The following is a 23253-nucleotide window of genomic DNA, read 5'->3' on the forward strand; positions in this document are numbered from 1 at the left end:
AAGAACCTAATCTCCTAAGTGTTACATTTTCCCGGGCAAAGTCATTCCTGTCTTCCTGACTTACTGCAAGCTGATTTCTCCTAGCTTTTTGTGGCATCACTGTCTTGGTGCCTTTTGGATTTGCATTCAGCACAAGGAACAGATTGGACATGACTCTAAAGCAGGTGCAGAGGAGGGAGAGAAGGCAGGGAACTCTGCTTCATATGCTACTCATAAAGGCCAGTCCTCCTTGCAGCCTCTGCACATAGGTGCAGATACATAGTGGTGGGATACTTCCTATCCCACCACTGTTTGGATTCAAGGCAATCTGAGTGAGCAGAAAAGATAAGGAAGAATTGAGACCATGGTTTCATCGTTGTTGTTACCAGTTATGACTGCATGTGAAGAACTAAACAGCCATCAAATGCCTCAGATGGCTGTTTCCTTAGGTGTAACCACCTCTCTCTCTTCTTTTGGGACATTTTTACAGGTACTCCTCCACTCCAAGGGAGAGATGTAACCTGCAGGAATAATGACCTTCTAAATCTACCACAAAGTCAAGAATATTAAAGCAGGCTAGGGATGGATCCTATGTATTGTAAATAGCTCTAAAGATAATAGAGGGAACTTCCTAGTGCCTGTGAGATTATCTTTTCATCAGCCCTAAAGATAATTCATTTGCCTTGGCTAGGGTGTTTCCAGTGAGCAATCAAATTAGACTAAATCTATATCAGTGCAGGGCTTCTAAACATGTTTTACAGCTACACTTGAGCAAATAACAAATTTAAGTGGTATATAGTTTGGCTGGTCATGATGTATAATTCAAACCAATATTAGCTGATTTGCATCTCACTTTCTGGCATTGATAATTGTTGTATTTCAGCCCAACTATATCAAAGCCTGTCTGCATCCACGCGGCCTGTTGAATTATACCTGGGATTAAGCTGCACTGTAGACCATATGAGCTAGAACATAGCTGGTGGCCATAAGAGAGACAACTGCATGACAGGAGGAGCACTGCTATAATATTTGTTATGGACTAGGCTTAGATTGCAAGCTGTCATGCTATATAAAAGCACAAAATTAATAAAAAGAAAAGCAAACAATGCACAAAGTCATGTTTTTTTGTGCAAAACTGTGTGTGTCCCCTTAAGATGTTTCTAATTCTGATGAGGAAGTGTGGGAACATTGCTTCCTCCCGTAGCAGAGGTGGATTGTAAATCAGTTACAGGAGTAAGTTGAGGAAGAAAGTAATATTATGTATCAAGATTATGCCATACATTATTAATCTGTAGTGCTAATATAAATCCCTGTAAGTATCTGCTCATTTTTCAAAGTTAACGTTATTCAGGTTGCTCTTACTAGATTTGACATGCTATTGTCCATCACAAAGACTAAGTGCACAGACCTTTTCTCTGATACACTGTGCAAAAGATTACAACATTTCCTGCCTAAAATACATCTAACTTTTAGGAAGTGGAAAAGAAAGAGTAAGAGAATGCCCTCTCACTATTTTTAAGGGGATACAAATGCCTTTTGTTAATCACAGTGACTTACTTTTGGTTTGCATTGTTTACCCTGAACTTTATAATTACCTGTTCTGGAGTGCTCTGTCTGCTATACAATCAAGGCGATAGTAACCACTTCAGAAAGGCGTTGATAACAAACACAGGCTCATGCAGTCAAATCTCTACGAAAAGTTACAAGTGCAGGAAAGTTAGGCTCCATAAGACAAGTGTACTGTTTATCAGCAAGCAGACTGCTGTAGAAACAAAGCCTTTAGAGAACAGTTGGCCATGCAAGCAGAATACTGTTGTTACTGTTGAGACAGATGTTATTGACAGCTGTTGTTAGCAGGAAGATAACCTTTTCATCTGACTGCTTACTCAAATTGTGCTAACCCCACCCCACACAACTCTTTCTATTACAGTTGTTCAAGACTAATACTATACTGTACCTACATATCTGTGCAGTCACTGGAATCAGACATAATAATCCCTGATACAAGATTAGAATACTGAGGTTCTTGCTTTGCCTCTGGAAGATGGCTGTTGAGCCAGAAATGGACTTTAGGGTCTGAGCAGAAAAGCTGCGTTTTAAAATGCTCTTTTAAAATCTTGTGTCCCTCTTAGACTTCAGACATCTATGTGCATTGTGAAGTCTAGGCTGCAATTTATGATGAGGTTCTTTTTTTATACCACAGGAAATCCTAAGCTTACCCAAGAAAAACGAAGTTGCAAATGAGAAACATCTTTATGTCCACCATGTCCCATGTATGAACATTCTTTATTTATCTTTCCAAAGAGTTTTCATTTCCAGACACGAATTGAAAACCAGAAAGGAAGACATATTTAGTGTCATATTTTATATCCTCTACCGCTTTTAGTTTTTATAGTCATTAAAAATGGCACTTCATGAACATAGTTCAGTATATTTGTCCTTTTTTCTATCCTGACTTGATTTTTTCTTTAAATTTGATTTGAAAAACACACACCAGACTATATTGTATTTTGTATGTAAGGGAAAAGGATAGCCTGTGAAAGGTGCTTACCTGATAACGTACTCACGCTAAATGCTTGCCATCATGAATGCAGTTACAGAAAAATAGGTCCAGGCATAGATCTGCTTTTGGGCCAAGTTTGTATAAAAAGTCCACAATATTTTTTCTTGTGACCCTTGTAGAATAATACTTGCACAGTTTCCTGAGCTTCAGTAGTAATGACCTGGAGACTTTTATAAAGGAGTCAGCACACCTGGACTCAGTATTAGTATTTTTCCCTAAAGTCAAGCAAACTGGATTAGGTAAGAGTGTATTTTAGTTCAGTTGTCACATGAGTTGAGCTTTACAATCATTATAATAACAAAACCTCAAGTTTAGAACATTGTTAGACCAAAACCTAACCCTTCCCCAAGCTTGGAATTTTCCAGATGAATCATGATGTAAAATTCAGTTTGTAACTTATGATACAAAATGTGTTGCATCATCCAAATGTGTTTGTGAGGGTGTGTAATATAGTTCCTGTGGAATTGGTACCTGTAGTGGTAGCCACCAGAGACAAAAAAATACATTCTTTTTAACAAGATAGTTGTTAACATATGCCAAATTCTGTGGACTTTCTTATTTTTAAAAGTGTGACTGGAAGATCCAGCTTTCAAGTGCATCTTAGTTACTGCTCTGGCTCCCACGGAAGTTGAATCCAAATTCCCTGTTCTAAAAATGGCAGTACCTCTTCATGTACTTGAAATTGGGCCAATTTTTTTCAGGTACATTGCCCTAGTAAAAGATCCTACTTTTTCTAGTTAAACTTACAGCTCTAAAGAAAAAATGTTATTCTAAGAAGTAACTGTAAAAGACCATGGCTTTTCTGTCACAGAAAAGTCATACTGAAGCTCCACAAATCTGTGTTCTTAGGAAATGGGGCCAAAATATTAACACATTATTTTTCCAGTTCTGTGCCATTTGCGTTATCTCCTCCTCTGGCTTTTGAAGTAGCAGGAGTATTAGAGACCCATCTGTGAATATATTTTTAATTTCTTTGAAGTTGTCAGTCATGAAAAAGAAAATATTTTCCTTCTGGATAAAAATGCCAGCTGAGACCTTGATAAAAATAAAAACAACCCTGTAGGAGCAAAATGAAAAAAAATCCCTAGAATAACATTTACATGGTCTTTATTCTTATTCCTAATGTCTGACTTTTTTTCGCTTATTATTAATAAGTTTTTATTAGGAAGAAAGTAAAAATAAAGCACATAAACTATTAAACTTGGTGTGGGTTTTACAAAATTATCAGCGTTATGGTAGCATTTTCTTAGTCAAGTCCTTGTGAAGCTCAGATGATACATGTGAGCTGGAAAATAAATCTTTGCATTTATTTCACACTTACCCTGTTTTGAATTGGTAGGATAGTGCAGACAAAATAAAAAATCTAAAAGCACAAACTGATATACTTCCGTTACATTTAAAGTCACAGGAAGATGGTGTGTATGATCACTAATGCTTTTAAAATTGCCCTTATCATTGTTGTTGTAGATGGTCTAAGATTTTGGAAGTCATTTAAACAGTTTGGCAAGGAACAAGGAAAGGGGGAAAAAAAAAAAGAGAGAGAGAGGTAGGCCCTGAATATAGACCTGTAGATACTTCTTGAGAGTTCAGGGCACATTTGATAAAAAGCTTTTCTTCAGCCATCTCAGCTGAAACGAACGTTTAATGAGGCACCAATGTGAGCTTTGGTAGTACAAGCAGAGAGTGCACTGAGCCAACCACAGACAATTATCCTTTGATGAATTGAAGTTAAACCCTTCAGTATGAAGGATTTGTGTATGTAAGTAATAATTTGTGTATGCTGATAGATTTTAAGCTAATGGGGACAACAAAAGAATTCTGTTGTTTTCACACACAAATTTATCTTCTGTTAGCATCGTTAATTAGCATCATGTGAAATATTCTTTAGAAACTTTGTATTGCATACATAAACTATCATGATTAATTTAAGTCTATAATAGGATGACAGATAAGATTAATTTATACTCTTTGCTTTCCCAGGAGGTACCACTAAACTATCATATGAAACATTATGCCTAAAAACACTTCCATTGCAAGAGCCAGCCAGTCAACAATGCATGCACAGTGTTTTCTCAAATGTAATATAATAGCTTTTGCATATTATCCATAGACCACAGTGATTAAAAAGTGCATAAAAGCATGGTTCATCAAGACCAAATCCTAAGTCTCCGGTTTCTTCGTGGGGCAAGAAAATATGGTTGTCCTTTTCCTCCGCTGCCAGGATTAGAAAATTATATTTTGCGTGTGCTTATGTCTCTTCCTGAGGGAGAAACAGCAAAACTGAGTGGCAGTGAAAAATCTTCACTGAATGAATGGCGTACATGACCTGGGACAAAAATAAAAAAAAACGACCTCTTGCCTGTTTTACTTTGTAACAAGCTGCCAGCATAATGAAGTCGATGATTTCCCCTCCTAGACTTCATTTGTTCCTGCATCATCTCCTTTGAGAAGTTTGTGCTTGAATTTCAACCGTCTTGAATAGGATCTTTATTGCCTTAGCTGATACAGACTCTTAATGTGGTAGACCCCAAAGCAGGGGTGTGCCAGGGGTAGGATATACACCTACCTGAGCCATCAAGGAAATAGCAGCTAGTTCAGATCGACCACTGCAGTAAACAGTGACTAACAAAGCAGAGCTCTGGTGCCTCAAGGACTAATTAGAAACTCAGAAGAAAAACAGGCAGTTCCACTGGTGGTAAGAGAAGGACTTCTAAGCAAGATTCCCATATTTGCTAGTTAAAGATCTGGATTGTTGCCCAAAACTTTGTGTGTGTTTGTGTATGGGAGTGGAGGACAGGGGTAGGTAATTGCTATGTTTTTCTCTTCCAGAGTTTTTTGTTGCTTGTTTTTAGTTGTAACTAGAAAAGTTTCATGTTAGGCTCAGGAAAAGAACAAAAGCTAGTTGAGAATTTTCTACGTCAGTGTCAGATGAAAGGGTTTACTCCTCAGGCTGAATATTTTACCTGTTAAGCAAAAGTTTTCACTATTTTACTTTATGATTCCACCATCTGTATACATTTAAATGTGAATGTTTCTCCATCCTTGGGGACAGTTCTTCTAGTCTCTTTTTATTTAATTTTTCATCTTTCCTTGCTCTCCAGTTGTGTATGCAGCTTTTGCAGAGGACAACTCACTCTTCCTCAGAGTCAGCTGGAAGGGATTGGGAGGGTGTTAAGGATTACTCTTCCTGCCTCCCTCCAGTAGGTAACTTATAATAGTAAGTAACTTTGGATAACTTGATCCAATAAGCATGTGAAGCATACTTTTAAAATCAGTTTTTTTCTTAAGGAATTTCTGATTTCCAGATCTTTGAAGCTGTTTTCTTTCTGTTTTCTTAATCTCTAAATTGCTGTTCTGTGTTTAAATTTTCACATGGTTTACATACTAGCAAAACAGTCATCGTGCCAGCTTTTAAACGACATATTTCAAAGATCTATATTGTTGAGCAGAATATAGAGCAAAACTACAGAACCAGCTTTACGCGTTAGGAGCATTCATGTAATTTTAATTATAGAATCCAGCAGTGTTCAGCCACAGATCTCGCATATATAGAGAGAAAATAAATGGCTATTTTATCTTCCTTTCCTGATACCTCAACCAACAATCCAAATCTCCAAGTTCCCAATCCTGCTATGAGCTCTGCCCTGAGAAACATCTCATAATTTGACCTACAAGTTAAATCTAATGTTAAGAACCTCCAGGTGTAGCCTGTTACTTCTGTTACACTATTGTTTTAATATATTATGCAAACTCCATACTTTGCATTGGAGATCATTTGTGAAATACAGACTATGTCTCAACTTTCGTTAGCCGTTCAGGAGAATTGCTGGAGGATTGCATCTACCAGGGGGACAGACACTGGTGAAATTCTGATTAAGCAGCACCAGTTTTTGTTGGTTGGTTGTTTTGGGGTTTTTTTGGCTACCCTCCAGCCACATCTAGGTGGATCAGGAAGTCTGGTGAGTTCCAGCTTTTTTAAGATTTGCACCAGAGGAATACAGCATTCAGGTAGGGCCAAGGCAACACAGTGGAGCAATGAATTCCAATTGACATTATTTTGCACCGACACCATGGAGCAGCCAAGGATCTAAAAAGTCCAGAAGAGCCTTAGGCTGCCATCATCTCCCATCTTTCTATAGCTTTACACTATCTAGCAATATGCCATGTGAACACTGACTGACTGTGAATTCATCAGTGACTTTTGTGGAAAAAAAACCCCAAACCTACACCTTTTTCTTTTCAGGCAGTGTTTCCTCTTTATCCTAAACAAAGAGACAGGTACCAACGTGAGAAGTCTGTAGAGCTATTAACACTGTCGTGTCCCATTTCTCGTCTCTGAAAGGCTTCCAGTTGCCCAGATCTGTTCTCCAGGTAGTTGAGAGACACGATCTACATCACCAGTGTGCTCTTGTCACTGTGGCATCACCACATGGCCACTTCCAGTGCCCTGCTGCTATTGCAGTGGGAACATTTTTCCTAATAGCTCATTAAATCTTTCTTGCTTCAATTTAAGCAGATCACAACTCCTTCCAGTCTGCTGTGATTCACAAGTTTTATTACTGTTACCTATACCATCATCAGTGTAAAATAAAATATGGACTGGAAATAGACTAAGGAAAAATTAACTTGCTTCTCATTTACAGTACTATGTTGTTCAAAATTTCTTCACAATCTTCTTTTGAACTATTGATGACTGCACCTTGAATCAGATTTTTTAATCTGCTTTGGAACCAGCTGTGGTGATTCCATCTGGTCACCCTCTCTACTTTTTTTATAGGATCATCATGAGGGAAACTATCAAGAGCCTTACTGAAACCAGTTAAACTATCACAGAAAAGTATTAGGTTGGTTTTACATGACTGCCCTTTGATAAATCCATATTGGCTGTTCATCATTACCTAAAAATTGCCAATAATATACCAATAATTGCCAAACTTATGGACCATGGCTTACTACAGTCCACAGTCTCTAGTTGCCCACCATACACTAAATCATCAAGCTATTAATAAACAGGCATTACTAAAGTGATGTACATTTTAATGTTAAGTATGATTTCATGGTCCCCTCGTTTCAACTGGAGACCCTATTTTGGGACCTGATGTTCTTGCTACTTACAGCTTGAGTGTCCAGTAAGTTGCTCTACTACGTTTTTGAGTGTCAGAGACCTTCTGACTGGTCCATGATTATTTGAGTCCTCCTTACTATATCTGCCTTTCTTGCTCATATTTTTCAGCAACTGCTTTGCGTTCATATTTAATCACTTGCCTTCTTTCCTGATTGTTTTTTAGCACCATCCTTGCTGCTAAGGCTAACTGTAAAGCTTTCCTCGGAATCAGACAGGGCTGCTGTACAGGCAGGGAGGGCAAAAGTACGGCCATGGCATAGGTGGCCTGCAGCATCCATAAAAGCTGGGACACCACATGCGCTAGGTTAACGTGGACCATCATTTTCCTGCAGGTACCCAGACAGTGTCTGAGACAGCTGTTTAATCAGAGAACAAGCATCTCACAGACCACAGCCATTCTGGCATTATCGAAGAGCCATCTAGAAGGGCCTCTGTTTCCACCTTGGTTCTTAGGTTGTCAAAACTTTCCATGATGATCTCTGACTATAACACCCACCTTTTCTCCCTGCTGGGGTGGCTAACTTGTGCTTTTAGTTTAGTGTCTTTTAGCAGCTGTGTCTTTCTTTTATTTATTCCTAGTAGATACTGACCATCATTTCTGAGTTGGTTCAAACCAACTTTACTGGTTTCTGTTATTCTTACAGTATTTCTTCTCCCTTTCTTCCTTCAGTGATATTCAAAACATGAAATCAATCAATTGAACTACTCCTTAACTATTTTCAATTCATCTTTATAGATTACAGGATTCTTCTTCCATTGGACTGACTTATTTTGCAGGTTCTTTCTTTGAACATTGGAGATACTCTGGAACTAATGTCGGTGCTCCTGAGAAACATATTTCCTCTCAGTTAGACGCGCTTGTACAGGCTTTAACCGGGCAGCAAATTTGGCCTTTCATCCACATGCACGCTTCCTCTTTTGTAGATGAAAATTCATACCATTTCCTCTTCAAAGAGTCTGAGGACCCAATATCTGGTGTAATTCAGAGATGTGTTATATCTTTGTTTACAGCAGCAACTTCTGCAATACTCTGTAACACAGTTTTTTACACAAATAAAGCCAACATCTGCTGCTATGTCTATTATTTACATCAGGAACTACACAGAGTAGAAACTGACTTAGTTTGAAGGAGAATAGTACTTTTGAATAACTTAAGTTTTGTGTTATACCTTGCTATATACATTTGTGATCAGAGATTATTTGCAGTGGGAAGATGAGTAACAATGACTTTGATATACAAGCAGCTTTTCTTTTTAAAATAGGGCAAAAATAATCTAAGGAACACACAGACTACCTCTATCTCCTTACACAGCTTCTTGCTTATATAATTACTGAAAAATCCTTTAAAAAAATCACATTTTATCCTGTGTGATTTTTGGAATACCACTGATAAGTAGGAATTTCTTGTCCAAATGGATCTCTTTTCTTTCTCTATAACTCTGGCTTTGCTGTCTGCAATTGGTGCTACCTTCAGATTGGCCCGATCTCCCACTCGCACATGGTGTGGGCTTTTGACGTGCAAGCAACTACTCTCATTTATGCATCTTTTATTTTAGAAATCAGGCCTAGTACCTCTGATACCTTCAATACCTTCTGTGCGATGCCTGTCTCTTCGCAGGAGCAGAACTGCACTGAGCAGAGTTTAGGTTTTTGTCATGCTTGTTAAGAAAAGCAGTATTAAGAGATTAAGTGTCACAGATTAGGTATAGTAGTCATAGAAATTCAGAGGCCACAGAGGAGAGAAGGTGCAGACCAAACAGGCAAACCATCCTGTGGCATCTGGTAATTCTAAGATGCCTAATAAAGCTTGCTGGAGTTCGAAGAGACTCTCACACGGAAGCGAAAGTTTTATTTCTGTATTTTCCTGTCTCCCAGTTGGCTGCCCTGGTGGGCTGCAGGGTTTTTTTATTTGGAATCTGCTTAAGTGCATCTTGTTCTTTTAAAAATCTTGTCATGATGAAATGATGTTCATGATGAAATATATTGTAGATGTTTTGTTGCCATTTCATGGCTGATTATTTTTATAGCATATCAAATGTTAATTGATTTGCTTACTTGAAAAATGACCAAGCTACTCTGATTAGTGAATTTTCAGATTGGGTACATGCAACCATACTATCACTCTGGGATTTCTGAAGAATTTGGTACTGGCGTCTTTCTGCTGCCATTGAAATCAATTAAATAGCACTTAAGAAGTCTTTTCTTCAAATGTTCAGCTGATACAATATAGACTGATTTTTAAATTTGTGCTTTGGTTTGTGTTGTGCTTTTCACAGCAGACTGCATTATTAACATAAGTCTGGGCTTATGCTGTTCGGTGCATGGTCCTGTCTTGTTTTTAACCCTTGGTCAATTACTAGTTCATTAACATATTTGCCTCTGTGATGTTAATTTTTCTTTCTCTGCTCTATAATACTGTATCTTTGCTTTGCAGAAATGAGTCTGCAAGTATTGCTGTACAGGTTACAGTCAGACTTCACTCAAGGGCAAGGTTATTCTTTCTTGTATAGCCTTTCCCACTTGCAAGGACTGCAATATAATGGTGGAAATCTGTTGGAAGAGTATCAGAATCTTAATTATATAGGACTGTGAATGTTTTTTGGGGTTTGCATCACACAAAACAGGAGGAGTCTAGAACTTCATCAAAATACATTTCTAAACACTGGGACAGGAGACTAAATTGGCTAAAGCCTGGCATTTGGAATTTGTACAGGGATAATTGTAATTATAAGGGTTTTTCTCTGCTTAATTACAGGCACTCCTCTGCAGAAATAAGAAAGCAATTTACTCTCCAACCAGGCTTTGCACAGTGCTGTCAACGAAGCTTAAGTACCCCTGGATTTTCTACTCTTCATCTGGTAAGTTCTGGGTTTATCTTCTTTACACGGGGTTGGCATCTACATTGCTTAAAGTTTTTAGGGTAAATTAAGTGATCTTCTTAAGTTGTCTTGTTTTCCACTGGCTTCAGCCTGAAGCTGTTAAAAAATGCTCCCTGGAAAGCTGAGGAAATCATACATCTGAAAAAAATAAGAACGGTCCTTGGAGCCTGAAATAAGACAGTCTTTCTGCCTACTAGTATAAATCAAAGTTAATGAGTAAGTGTTGGAGTATTTTACATCCTTTCCTTGCTGGAATCATTCAACTCCATCAAGTAAATGCATTGTGTGGCAATTACAGATAATTTGCAAAAGGTCAGTGAATAAAGAGGAAAAAAAGAAAGGTAGGGGCTCAGCTAGCTTGGCTTAATACAGAGTTTCCAAAGCTAGCAGCAGAGACAGCACACTGACCTGTTTGTCAGTGCTGTAGAGTAAGCACGTTAAGTGAGAAATGCCACAGTATGCTCTGATTGGCATAGATGTAATTGAGTCAACTCTTATGTGTCTCCGAATCATCTTCAGCCGTCCATGTGCAATCCCCCTCTAGAGAAGTCAGACCATATGACGCTGCCCTTATGACAAAGGGAAAAAACGCCAGATCTTTTTATTGTCCTTTCAGGGAGGATGGGTATTTTGCAAACATACTATGCCATAAATAAAACTGGCGGCAATTTTGATACTCTCCTTCTTCCTATCCTTTTAATTTTTTCTTATTTTTGTGAGACCTGGTAAGTAGCAGCAGGAAAAGTCTTTGTGCACCAGTGATTGTGAAAAATGTAAAACACTAGATGTAAGCAGTTACTTCCTGCATGTCAGGGCCTCCCGCCACTACTCACTTCCTTAATCTGAAATGCTGTGGTGTTTTAACTTGTTCCTTGCGGTTATTCAGCCTGCGGAGGGTAGGTCCCTTCTTCTACATGCAGACAACTGTTTTTGCTCTTGAGAAACTTGATAACATTGCATATACTGAGTATTACGCCGCAGCTGCCATTTTGTGTGCTGTCACAATCTACATGCCTCTAATCCGCCATCCTTAAAAAGGTATGTTTGCAGTAATGATTTGTGGCATTTTCTGTAGAATAATTATTTTGCACACTTGTATGATGTGTGAAAAGCAATGTTGGCTTCTGAGTTGAAACAGTATCTCTGTTTCCTTCGATAATTTGCACCAGTTGTTAGGGAGACCATTACCCTCCATCTGCATTTACCTTTTTCACCGTCTTTTTTAAATTTGTATCTAATTTACAATAGCCAAAAGCACACATTTCTAGTGATTACAGACTATTGTTAACACTTCAACTAGAAAACGTTGGAAGATGTAATGAAATGTGGTGGATTTGTCTTGTCAGAATGGAAAAGTGTGATTTCTGAAAGGAAATGCAATGCTTAATCAAAAATTAGATTGTATTATGCAAAAATATTTTGCATGCAAAACATTACATCTTCAGCAACTGAAAAGACATAATATACTTTTGTATACTTTAAGATGTGCTTTACTTTAATCTTTCGTGAATTTTTTTTAGTAGATCTTCGTATATCTATACACTAACAATGCATGTTTTACGTACTGGCAGTACAGTAAGTGAACTTTGAGGGTATTATGCTGATAATTAATAAAAAATACCTATTTACTCATAATCGTTGATCCAGTATGCTCAGCACTACACTAGGTACAAACCAGAGATAGCACTTAATCTAAAAATTTATTAACAGCACAGTGTATTTCTTCAGCTGGCTGCCGCCTGTTTTGATGGACTTACTGTCAGTTTTAGGTTTTCCCTTCAGATAAAAAGAGAAAAGAGAGAGATTTTCCCAAAGGTGTTTTCAGAGAATTCAATCAATCCCTTAAATACAGAAGCAGAGGGGTGAGCCCAGAGTCTTTATTTATGCAGATACCAATAGTTTCCCTATAAAAGGGGAACGTGGGGCAGGCGGTGGTGGTTGGGTGTGTTCAAAGGTCTCTACTACATCATTTGCAGGAGTATTTACCACATCTTTTTTTTTTTTTTTTTCAAAAGTTTAAATTGTTTTGCTTCTTCTAGATGTTTTTAGCACATTTCTTGTAAAGATGCTTTACAATTTTCTGCAAGATATTTCTGGATTTTTATTAGCGGAATAATTTCCTCACTCATATTTTCAGAACTCTGAAAAGGCTGCAAAACTCCTATTTACCACTAATCAGTTTTAACTTATCTTCCTGTCTACAGTGACTAACGTGGCATATTATGTGTGAGCCATTTTAGTTCAGAGTCACCCAGAGCTTTACCACTGTTGAGCACCTTTGCATGTTTCATAAATTGTGAAATTCCTCATTGTCCTATTGAGCTAAAATTCCTGATGTTTTGGGTTTAACGCTGTTGTGTGCAGAGATCACTTCGCGCTCAGGCGAAAATCCTGTCACCTTCCGTGAGAGCCTTGCACAAGTAGAACTCAGTAACAATGAGTGAAGACTTCATGATTTTAGCCCACAGATTTTACTCGTGGAGAAGAACACTGGTGTATAAGGAAGATAGCTCCAGAACGCATGTTGGATGAGAGAGTAGCCACAGTAACACTGAATATAAGGGCCGTGTTGACATCAGGGATATTGGGTACCTTATTTTTCTCAAACCCCATTAACAGCCCCATAGATGTAGATTATCTGATTTATAGTCAGACTATTTATTGCTGGCAGCTTCAGAAGGCAGTCTTGTGAAAGGTATTTGGGCTAATCAATGCAATGCAATCCTTGCTCTTTACAGACAAGGCTGATTTGAAGGCTATTTTTTTGCTAGAATTCTTCCTCCTAGTAAATAAGTTATTGCAGTGCTATTACTCTTGTGCTCTATTTTTCTGTGCTCTTACTGCACTGAGGTGTCCTCAGCCTTTCTGGAGCTTACAGAACATAAACTTTAGGTTTTCTAAAGCTGTAGCTTTTAGATCTCTTTTTTAGTTGTCAAGAAAATTAACAATATGAGATGCTGGTCTCTGTAGTCAACTGGACAGCTGTTTTATTTTCTGAATCTATACAGGCTATTTTTGTTGGCTCTATAGCAAGTAAAATAATTTTCAGTTTTATCTATACATAGAATAACATATACTTTTAACATATGAAGTCACATTTGTGAGTATGTGGAACATTTCTAGGTACCATATCACACAAGATTTTCTGCCTCTGAGAGTAAGCAGATAGTGATCCACACAGCTTCATAGCATGTATGAGCGGCAGAGCTTGCACTTGTTGAACTTTGTTCTGATCCGACATTCTGTGTAAGAAGGGCTGATTAAATGCAGTCAGATACAACTGCTCTCCATCAAGGTGCAATGCCATGTGCAGTAGAAATGGTGGATATCTAAAGTTTGCAGTAATAACTTTAGTGGTTCCATATAATCTTTCATGTAGTTACTGTACTAACCCTTGAAAAACCCAGTAAAAATAGACCTCCAATAAAATGCAAACCAGTAACACTCAGCAGTGGAAAATAATAATTTCTTCTGATTTGGGGTATATCTTGCCATGACTTTGGAGTCAACAGCACACAGCATTTCTAATAGTCAGGGTCTTTCAGGCACAGCACCTCAAATGAGTGGCATCTTCATGATGGCAGCCACAGTGCTTATAGTTGGTCCTTAGCTCAGTGTAACTTCCAAAATTTACTGCCTTTGCCTTGTTATTTGTAGTGCCTTTTGTCACATGTGCTGTAGAGTCTATTGGCAGGGGGGTCACATGTGCTGTAGAGTCTATTGGCAGGTCCCTGCCAGCTGGCACTGCCTGTCACTGTCATTTTGGTCACCTGCCCTCGTCCTCTGTTGTTCCTACTCACAGAATCACAGAATCACAGAATGGTAGGGGCTGGAAGGGACCTCTGGAGATCATCTAGTCCAACCCCCCTGCCAGAGCAGGGTCACCTACAGCAGGTGCACAGGATGGTGTCCAGGCAGGTTTTGAATGTCTCCAGTGTGGGAGACTCCACCACCTCTCTGGGCAGCCTGTGCCAGTGCTCTGCCACCCTCAAAGTAAATAAGTTCCTCCTCCTGTTTAGATGGAACTTCATATGTTCAAGTCTGTGCCCATTACCTCTTGTCCTATCACTGGGCACCACTGAAAAAAGACTGCTCCCATCCCCCTGGCACCCTCCCTTTAAGTGTTTATAAGCATTGATAAGATCCCCCCTCGGTCTTCCTTTCTCCAGACTAAGAAGACCCAAGTGCCTCAGCCTTTTCTCATAGCAAAGATGTTCCAGGCCCCTAATCATCGTCGTAGCCCTTTGCTGTACCCTGTCCAGCAGTTCCCTCTCCTTCTTGAACCGGGGAGCCCAGAACTGGACACAGTAGTCCAGTACTCACTGCTGCCTTTTTCATAACTCTGATTGATACGATGGAATGGACAAGGGGGACTGAATGCACTTCACGGGAATCTAGCAGAACACATCTGAGGGCATCCAGGATGTACCTCAGTCAGCCCTCCTTCTACCAGCATCTAGGAAAACTCAACAGAGAAAATAGGAGCAAACTTGGATTTAGTTGTAGTATCTTCCATTTCTTTTCTATGTTTTAAAACTTTTCCGTCTTTGTTCTATTTCTTTTTTCAGCTGAATGTTTCATTAGGAACTTTTCCCTGCATTAAATGCAGTGGCACTGTATATAATGTTAGAAGTCTGTTTCTGATGTTTAATAAATAATGGGACGGTAACAGGAATTAAATAAATAACCCTAAATTACACTATTAAGAAAAACCTTCTGTTGCTAAAATAAACACCTCTTTATTTCTTCCATTAGCCTTCCTTTTATGACGCAGTAGATCCAGTAGATTTTGAAGGCTTCCTAATGACGCGGCTGAACAACTTGGACTCAGAACTAGCACAAGAACTTGGTGACTTTCCTGAGGATGATTTGGACATTGTCTTTACACCCAAAGAGTGCAGGACTTTGCAACCCTCTATGCCAGAAGATGGGTAAGGAGACCTTTTTCTCCCTCTGAAACACTGCGGGTTTAAAAATAGGTTTGAAGATGTTGATCCAGACACCTCCATCTGCCATCCATCCATCCATTATGCGCTTGCTAAACTTTAAACATGTGAACTTTGCCATTGACTCTGTAGGCCTGTTTGCACACTTAAAATGATGCAAGCGCTTACGTGACTTCCTGAGCTAGCTGGTAGTGGCAGAAGTGAGGTGGGCGTAGACCAGGGAGAAGAGTAAAGGAAGGCATGTGGGAGTACAAAAAAATAATTTTGTAGTTGTGATCCCAGAGGTGGAAGTTGATTCTGCTCATGTGGTAAGCATAGGATTGAGGGTTTTTTCTTTTTTTTTTTCTTTTTTTTCCTTTTTTTTTTTTTGCCAGCTATGCGTTGCATGGCATTGATCAGATCACTAAGCATCTCTTTCTCAGTACCTTTCTTGCTTAAATGGGGGGAAATAGTTTGTACTTCAGAAGGTTTGAAGGGAAATCTAGTGTAGGACTCACTTTTGGTTTCAGGCTGACATTAATGAAATAATTTGGAAGCTTTCCACTACTTTCAACAACTTTTAAATTAAAATAGGTAGCATGTGTTGATACTGGTGCTAGGCCATCCTGGAAATATTTAAGCTGGTTTGATAAACAGGTAAACTATGGGCAACAGAAGTTTTCGGAATGGGAAAAAGGGATGCATTGGAGAATTTTCTGATGTGGTTTAGTAGAGTCCTATGCATTGTATGCAAAATTTGAGGATTGTTTCACTGTAAATGGTACCTTCAAATAGAACCACAAAGGCCTGTTGAGTTTTGTAAGGAGTAGCAGCCAGATAAACATGAAGACAGCACCAGTTTAGCCCCAAACTGCTATGTCTGCAAAGACAGCTAACTGTGCAATGTGTTTGGGATGGGGGCTGGCTCCTTCCAATATATTCTGGAAATGAATGGCACAGCCTATACTCTCTGCTGTGCTGAACCAGAACACTGAAGGGACAAATAGGCTTAGTTAATGGTGTCCTGGCTTGCAGGGTAGACCTGCATCCCCCTGTGTTCCTGCAAAAGTTGTTACAGCCTGCTCTAATTTATACCAGCCAGCTGTATAAACTAGAGCCCTATATAACAGTGGTAGTTGTTCAGTGTTTTCTGCTCAGCGTACCAAATGCGATGAGGCTAAGCAGGAACCACAGTTTATATGATTTTTCCAGCCGTGGACTAGCTGAGAACCTCTCTCTCTAAGCAAGGTCTGAGCCTGCACGTTTCTTCGTGACTCAGTGCACCTCTCAGGAACTTCAGGAGAGCGAAGGCGGTAGAGACGAGATGCCATGCTAGGTCACCTGAGAACTCTCAACCATACAGCTCCTAGGAGATTCTGTAACATTTACAAAAAGGTGATTTTCACTTGAAGTTATTCGTGGAAAATGTTCCAAGCTTTATCATGAATTCTTGTTTTGCTGTAGATTGGGAAGAGAGAGTGGATGTGGGAGACAGTGAATATTTTCATGCTTGAAGTTCCCATTTATTTAAATTATAGACAAAAATAGTAAAAAATTATCCAACTTTGACATGGGATTTAAAAGAAGATGACCATCTCTCTCCTATTTCCAAGGTTGCTTTCCAGCATGACAGCTGTTTAAAACAGCAGTTATCTATTTGTTCTTCCAGGAGGAGAATGTGTAGACTCCTGTTGTACAATGAGTTTTAGGCTTGATTTGCACCACAGTGACATTAAGGGTTTTGTAAGGAGTGGCAAAGCTCAGATAGTCAATACCAACAAATACGCTTTCAGCAGATTTTTTCACACAGCAGCTTCCCCTTTAGCTGTTCCCACCCATGTTAGTGATATTAGTTCTTTCACAGAAAATCCTCATCGCGGGTGCCAGGGAGTGTTAGGGAAGATGAGAGCACAAGAGCATGGGAGGGGCATGCACCAAAGATTTGCTTGCGGGCAGTGCAGTCTGTGGTGTCTTCCTGCACGAGAGCAGGAAGCAGATACCGCTGACCAAACTGGGTTAACCTGCTGCCTGCCTGCAAACATAGGTCCCACCTGTACCAGATGGAGGAAATGACCATGTGCTGTGTCAGTCCACCGGTGGCAGGGGCACACAGCAGTCCGGTATCAGCCAAGGCTCTGTCCTGCGGTGTGCGCATGAACCCACATCAGTTGTCGCCCAGTCTGGTAATCGGTTGCAAATCTGTTAAAGAGTTCTGGGTGGAAAGCGCTAAGAAGTATCATAGCTTTCACCCATTCCTGCACTGCAAACCTCCTCTTTGACTCACTTGCATCAGAGGAGGTAACAGGCGATTTTGGCACAGGTCACTAAAATATTTTGGAGTAGGTGTGGGGGAATTATGCTACAACATCGTGACATCAAGTGCACGGACATCGACTTTATCTTGTAATATTTCAGTTCCAATCAGTTTCTAGTCTATCAGGCAGCACTAACAACTCCCTACATTACATGAGACTTATTTGAAAATCATAAAATTAAATTATAACAAATGCTTAGATCTTGAAGTTTTATTATGCTATCTGATTAAATGCTTAGAATTTTCTTCATTTCTATGATAAAGAGAAAATTGCACCAAAACCATACAAGAGACTATGTATTTGCAGGAGTCCAGGAGCTGAGGCCTCTGGAAAAATATATATTGAGACTCGTTAACAAGTTTTGAAAATCACAAAGATGGGTACCTGGTATTATTTCTTTTATTTTGTTGTATTTTATAGCAACATCAGGCTTATATTCATGAAATGCATAGTGCAGCAAATAGTTACTGCTATTAAATGTATGTTTGTTAATTTATAAACACAGTAACAAAAACCTGCATTGCGGAGTTCATGCTTACACAGAATTCTTTAAACCTCAAACAATAGTTTAGCAGTAAAATAAATATACAGGAGGCGACTAATACAGAGGCCTTTTTCTGAACAGCATGTTTAGATAAATTTCTTTGTCCTTAAGGTATGACCTAGGTGCTAAAATATTTACAATATTTGCTTTTTCCCCAGGGTTGAACTGGACTCACATGTCAGAGACTGTGTTCAGACATATATCCGGGAGTGGCTGATTGTGAATCGAAAGTAAGCTACATACAAGTAGACAAAGTAGAAAATACCTTGCGCCGTATTTGTCAGAGAGGAGATGCATGCTGTTATAAGTAATCCTAAAGAATAATGATTTGGATCAGTGACTGAAGACAAGAACTGACTTTTCAGTAGTATATGTAACTATATAGTTTTGTTTGAGCTGGTGTGCTATAGCTAAATATTGTTGTGTCTGCTTCTTAATTATCAGGCACTCTGGGAATTAATTGGGAAGAAATTCACATTTACTGTCTGTAATGATGATTATCTAAATCAGGAATGCTACTAGTATTTGTTTGCACTAAAAGGAAAGATAACAGCGATAAAGATTATATTTCTATGCTCTTCATTTTCCCCTCCATGCCCTGAAAATTCAACATGATCTGATTTCTAATGGTGTCTGAAAACGAAATGAAGCACTAGTAGCAAAAAATATGGGATTTCCCAGCAGTGATTGATTGTATTAATGGGATTATTAGTGTAACATCCAACTTTACTATTTTACAGCAGTAAGTGATTTCTTCATTTGGGGTCAGTGTAATTCAACACACATTTTATTTATTTTATTTTATTTTATTTTAATTTAATTTAACTTAATTTAATTTTACCATTTCATTTCATTTCATGTATTACATGTGAAGGGAACTCTTGGTCAGTACTTTCTGTGCAGGGATGTCCGTCCCCAGACTCTCAGGGATGCGCTGTGCCAGTGGAGCCCAGCTCCTTCCCCATCTCCTCCTCCTGTTCCTCAGAACGAGGTCTTTGGAGCTCTGTTTTTCTGCGCCGCTTCCTGTTCACCCCGTCCTGCGCTCATGCCCTGTTCTTGAGAAGCAGTAGGAGCAGCTGATGGTAGAGTGCTGACACATTTGCTGCCATTTCCTTGTGCCCCTTCGCCTGCCCTTGCTACTCCCCGTTTTTCTGACCTGATGTACATCAGCAGTCAGTGCATTACGGGTTGAGTCCTGGTGATTGTAAAGGAATTGCATTGTTTAATTCTGCAGCTTGTGCAGGGATGGAGCAGCTGCTGAGGGTTATTAAGAGACTTCCTCCAGGGGTGCTGATGAAATTGATTGAGTTCTCAGAACTGTTCCACAGCGAGTCACTAAAAATAAGCTAGTGGGTTTTGCAGGCTCTCCACCTGCATCGCTCAGAGCAGGGGCGCTAGCTCTTTCAGGCAGCGTTGTTCTGAGCGTGCTGTAAAGAGGCAGAGTGCAGCTTTGTCTGTGCACACAAGCAGGGAGCAACTGGTAACATAGGTGAGGTGAAAAATAGAACATAGCTATTTTTGCACCTGCATGTGCTTGCAGAAATGTGAATGGAGCCATAGAAATACACAGACATGAAAAGATTTGTCGTGTGTTTTACTGTTTCATTCATTCAGGTAAGGCAAATTTGCATTCAAAAACTTTATTGAGCAGTTGAGTGTGTGGTAAACACAATAAAGGGCCCTGTCAGAGAGCTGGGCTTTGATGGCTGTGGCTAAAAAAGCAAGCAAGTTGTTAAAAATTGCGAAGAACAAGACAGTGTGAAAGATGCTGCAGTGTCACATAAACCAGTGATGCATTGTTATTGTGAGTCTCATGTTGTGCTTGGACACTATCTCAAAACAGATACGAAAGGAAGAAAAGACATCAAGAGAGAAGTGAAAAAAAGTAGTAGTAGAAAGCTTTGCATTGTTTTGGGAAAGGCTGGAAAAACTATAGTTGCGTACCTGGGAGACAAAGATTCATAGGACAGGTTGCTGGTGAGCTATGGGTGTGTAAGTGACTTTCATCCATTCATCAATGTGAAGGTTCAGAACAGGAAATTGAAGAGTCTTCCACGAGTGACATGAGCAGAGGTGGTCCTCATGCCCTAGACAGGGGGGTTGGACAGAGCTGAGGGGTTCGTGTGTTTTTATCAGAGGCTGAATGGGAGGCTTGTTCCTGTGCCTGTCAGTTTCCCCTTTCAGTTGTTGTTTGTTCCTTTCCTTGTCCCATTTTCCTAATTTAGTCTGTGGCCATTAAATTGACATGTGCACTAAAAGCACGGTTTGCCTCTTGATGAGTTTTAATTGCTACCATGCTTTTCAAAATAAATAAAAAATATAAATAAATCTTCCAGGGAAAGGCATCTCTAGCGCGGCTTGTACACCACAGGGAAAATGTGATCTTAGGTACAGAAATTTTTCCATTAATCATTTGTTTGCCACCAGAGGTAGTCAAAAAATAATCAACAAAAGCTCTTTTGGATGCTGAAATGTCTTAAACGCATGCAGAAATTCTATCTTCTTTCATTCTGGATGATTAAGGCAATTCCAAAACAAGGTCACATCCAAGGAGAGCTGGGATTGTCTCTTTTATGACTTCAGTTTTCATTTGCAGTGAACTGGTAAACGATTAAAATGCAAACAATTAAAATTAAAACACATCAGAGCATATAATTCAGTTACTCCCAAAATGTAATAAAAAGGTGTCTCCCTGATCAATAATTGCTTATCGTGGCAATGTCTTTATGGAAGTACTCAGATGTTTAGACATTGCTTTGGGAGTGTTACAGAAAGGAAAATGAATGAAGAGGGATACTATAGCTAAGGAGGCTGACTGCAAGAAGGCCATCACAGGATTGAGCAAATTGCATACTGAAGTGGAAGAAATGGAACTCTGAATGCATCTGGTATCCTTTTTCAGGGTATCTGCTGTTTTTTTTTCCATCTGCCACAAAAACATGACTTGAAATTGGTGCCTTGCGGCAAAATTTTGGGACGTTGCCAGCAGAGCGGGTTGGTTACATGGTGCCATAGCAATAGCCCTCTTCAAAAAGGTGTTTGAAAGGTGTGGATTGTTGTATGTGATTAACTTGGGATACCAGCCCAGTGCAGAACAAAAGCAGTAAGCTCCTTGATGTACCATTGCAGCAGCAAAGAGCCAGCCAAGAGATAAGTGATTCCGATCCATGTTCTTAAGGTCACTGAAATAATCACTGTGTCTGATGAGGAGCTCAGAGCTGAATTTGTACCTAGGTCAGGTTTTGATGCTGTCTCAGGCTCACAGTCTATGCAAAAGTGATCTGAATGAATTTTCTTCCTCTTAAAACCATTCCTAATGTACATGATAGAGTTGCAGTGGTGTGATAAAACAATTAAACGTTGTGAAATGTGACATTTTTGCATAAAAGCTGTGCTACACTGCTCTTTTGCACAATAATGTTTCCAGTTGCTTAATGTATTTTTTTTTAATTTGTCCTTTCTGTTTTGTTTTCCCTTAACTCCTCCTCATGCTCTCCTGGCTTGCTCCTGAAAGGAACCAAGGGATTCCAGATACCTGCAGCCTGAAAAACAAGGGATCCCGAAAAGACTTTCACAAGACGCTTCAAAAACAAACATTTGAATCAGAAACATTGGATTCTGGCGATGCAAGCTTTCAGGTACGCTTCCTCCACTTTGGGAAAAGCAATCAAATGTAGCAGCTTTCCTCAGAGGAAGTATCCTCAGGTCTCTGTAATGGCGTCAAGCGGAGAGCCGTGCTCTGCCTCATGGCAGAGGTGACGTTAAGCCTGCCCTGCGCCTGAGAAGCAAGAGATGTTTTGTGACACCCCGGTGTCCAAGTCGCAGCTCACCATTTTGTTGTTTCCCAACAGGCAGGGCCCCGACACGTCCACGCTCTCCCCGAGGAGGCCTCGAGGACGACCCTCTCCTCCTCTGACTTTGACCTGCGCAGCCTGCAGCCAGACCCCCGCCTGGAGAACCTGCTGCGGCATGTCAGCGCTGAGGAGTTCGAGAGGCAGAACGAGGAGGCACGGCGCACCAACAGGCACGCTGAGCTCCTCGCCCTCTACCCCTCCGTGGATGAGGTGAGCCCGGAGGCGGACATGGCCCACCAGCCTTCCCTGGCTGCCAACCCCTGGGGCATCTTTAAGGTTAAAGCTGCACCGCGGTTGAAAAGTGGGCTTTGCAGCCTGGATACGTGTCTCCCTTGGATAACAACATGGTGAAGGCATGTCACTGTGGCCCTCTGTCAGCTATCTTGAACGTGCCTTCAGGGGGTTGTACTCGGACTCGTGGTGGTGCCTGAGGCTTCATTGCCACCCCTTGGTGTGGGGTCAAGCCCCATATTGGTGATATGGTTGTGTCGGGGTGTTACCCTTCACGGTAATGCTTGCTGGGGGGCCAGAGGTGTAAATAAATATTCAGTCTAAATGCCAGATGGGGGTTAGAGGTGTAAAAATTCAGAAACATGAATCAATTTTCTTTCATGTCTGAAGAGATGAAATGCCTGTTGAGTGGGGGAAGGTGCTAGTCTGTAGCAGCAGTCCAGTTAATGCCACATAAAGGTTTTATATAAGCACGTAAATTTACAGTTGTTTTAATTGAGTATGACTAGAATAACCGTTTAACGATTAGGAAGATGCAGTGGAGATACGGCCAGTGCCGGATCGCCCAAAGGAACATCTGGGCAACAGGATTTTGGTGAAGCTTCAGACTCTGAAGTAAGTATCCTTCGCAAGCCTCGCTCACCATTTCTCCGTTCATGCCAGCGTGCTGCTGCCGACCCTGCTACACCGCAGGAGGTGGCCTGTTCGGCAGCTGTTTACACACTTGCTTGCGCGTTCTTAATGTAGCAGAGGACTATTTCTGTCCACCATTACAGAAGTCTTTAACTTTTCATGGGGAAAAGGAGTTGGGAATGAGCCCAAATTCTGTATTTCCAGC

The 23253-nt window shown here is 40.1% G+C and overlaps 1 protein-coding gene across 1 annotated transcript in view; it reads left to right on the forward strand.

Moving 5' to 3' along the window:
- Window positions 1-10426: 10426 nt before the first annotated feature.
- The window catches only part of DOCK8 (dedicator of cytokinesis 8), a 70500-nt gene continuing 57673 nt past the window's right edge, over window positions 10427-23253 (forward strand). The window contains exons 1-6 of the mRNA XM_009884314.1: window positions 10427-10525; window positions 15302-15477; window positions 18489-18560; window positions 21845-21968; window positions 22182-22394; window positions 22945-23030. Of these exons, the coding sequence (XP_009882616.1) occupies window positions 15350-15477; window positions 18489-18560; window positions 21845-21968; window positions 22182-22394; window positions 22945-23030 (623 nt within the window). The 5' untranslated portion in view covers window positions 10427-10525; window positions 15302-15349. The remainder of the gene's footprint in view (window positions 10526-15301; window positions 15478-18488; window positions 18561-21844; window positions 21969-22181; window positions 22395-22944; window positions 23031-23253) is intronic.

Source organism: Charadrius vociferus, unplaced genomic scaffold, assembly GCF_000708025.1.
Source record: "Charadrius vociferus isolate BGI_N301 unplaced genomic scaffold, ASM70802v2 scaffold183, whole genome shotgun sequence".
Taxonomy (NCBI): Eukaryota; Metazoa; Chordata; class Aves; order Charadriiformes; family Charadriidae; genus Charadrius; species Charadrius vociferus.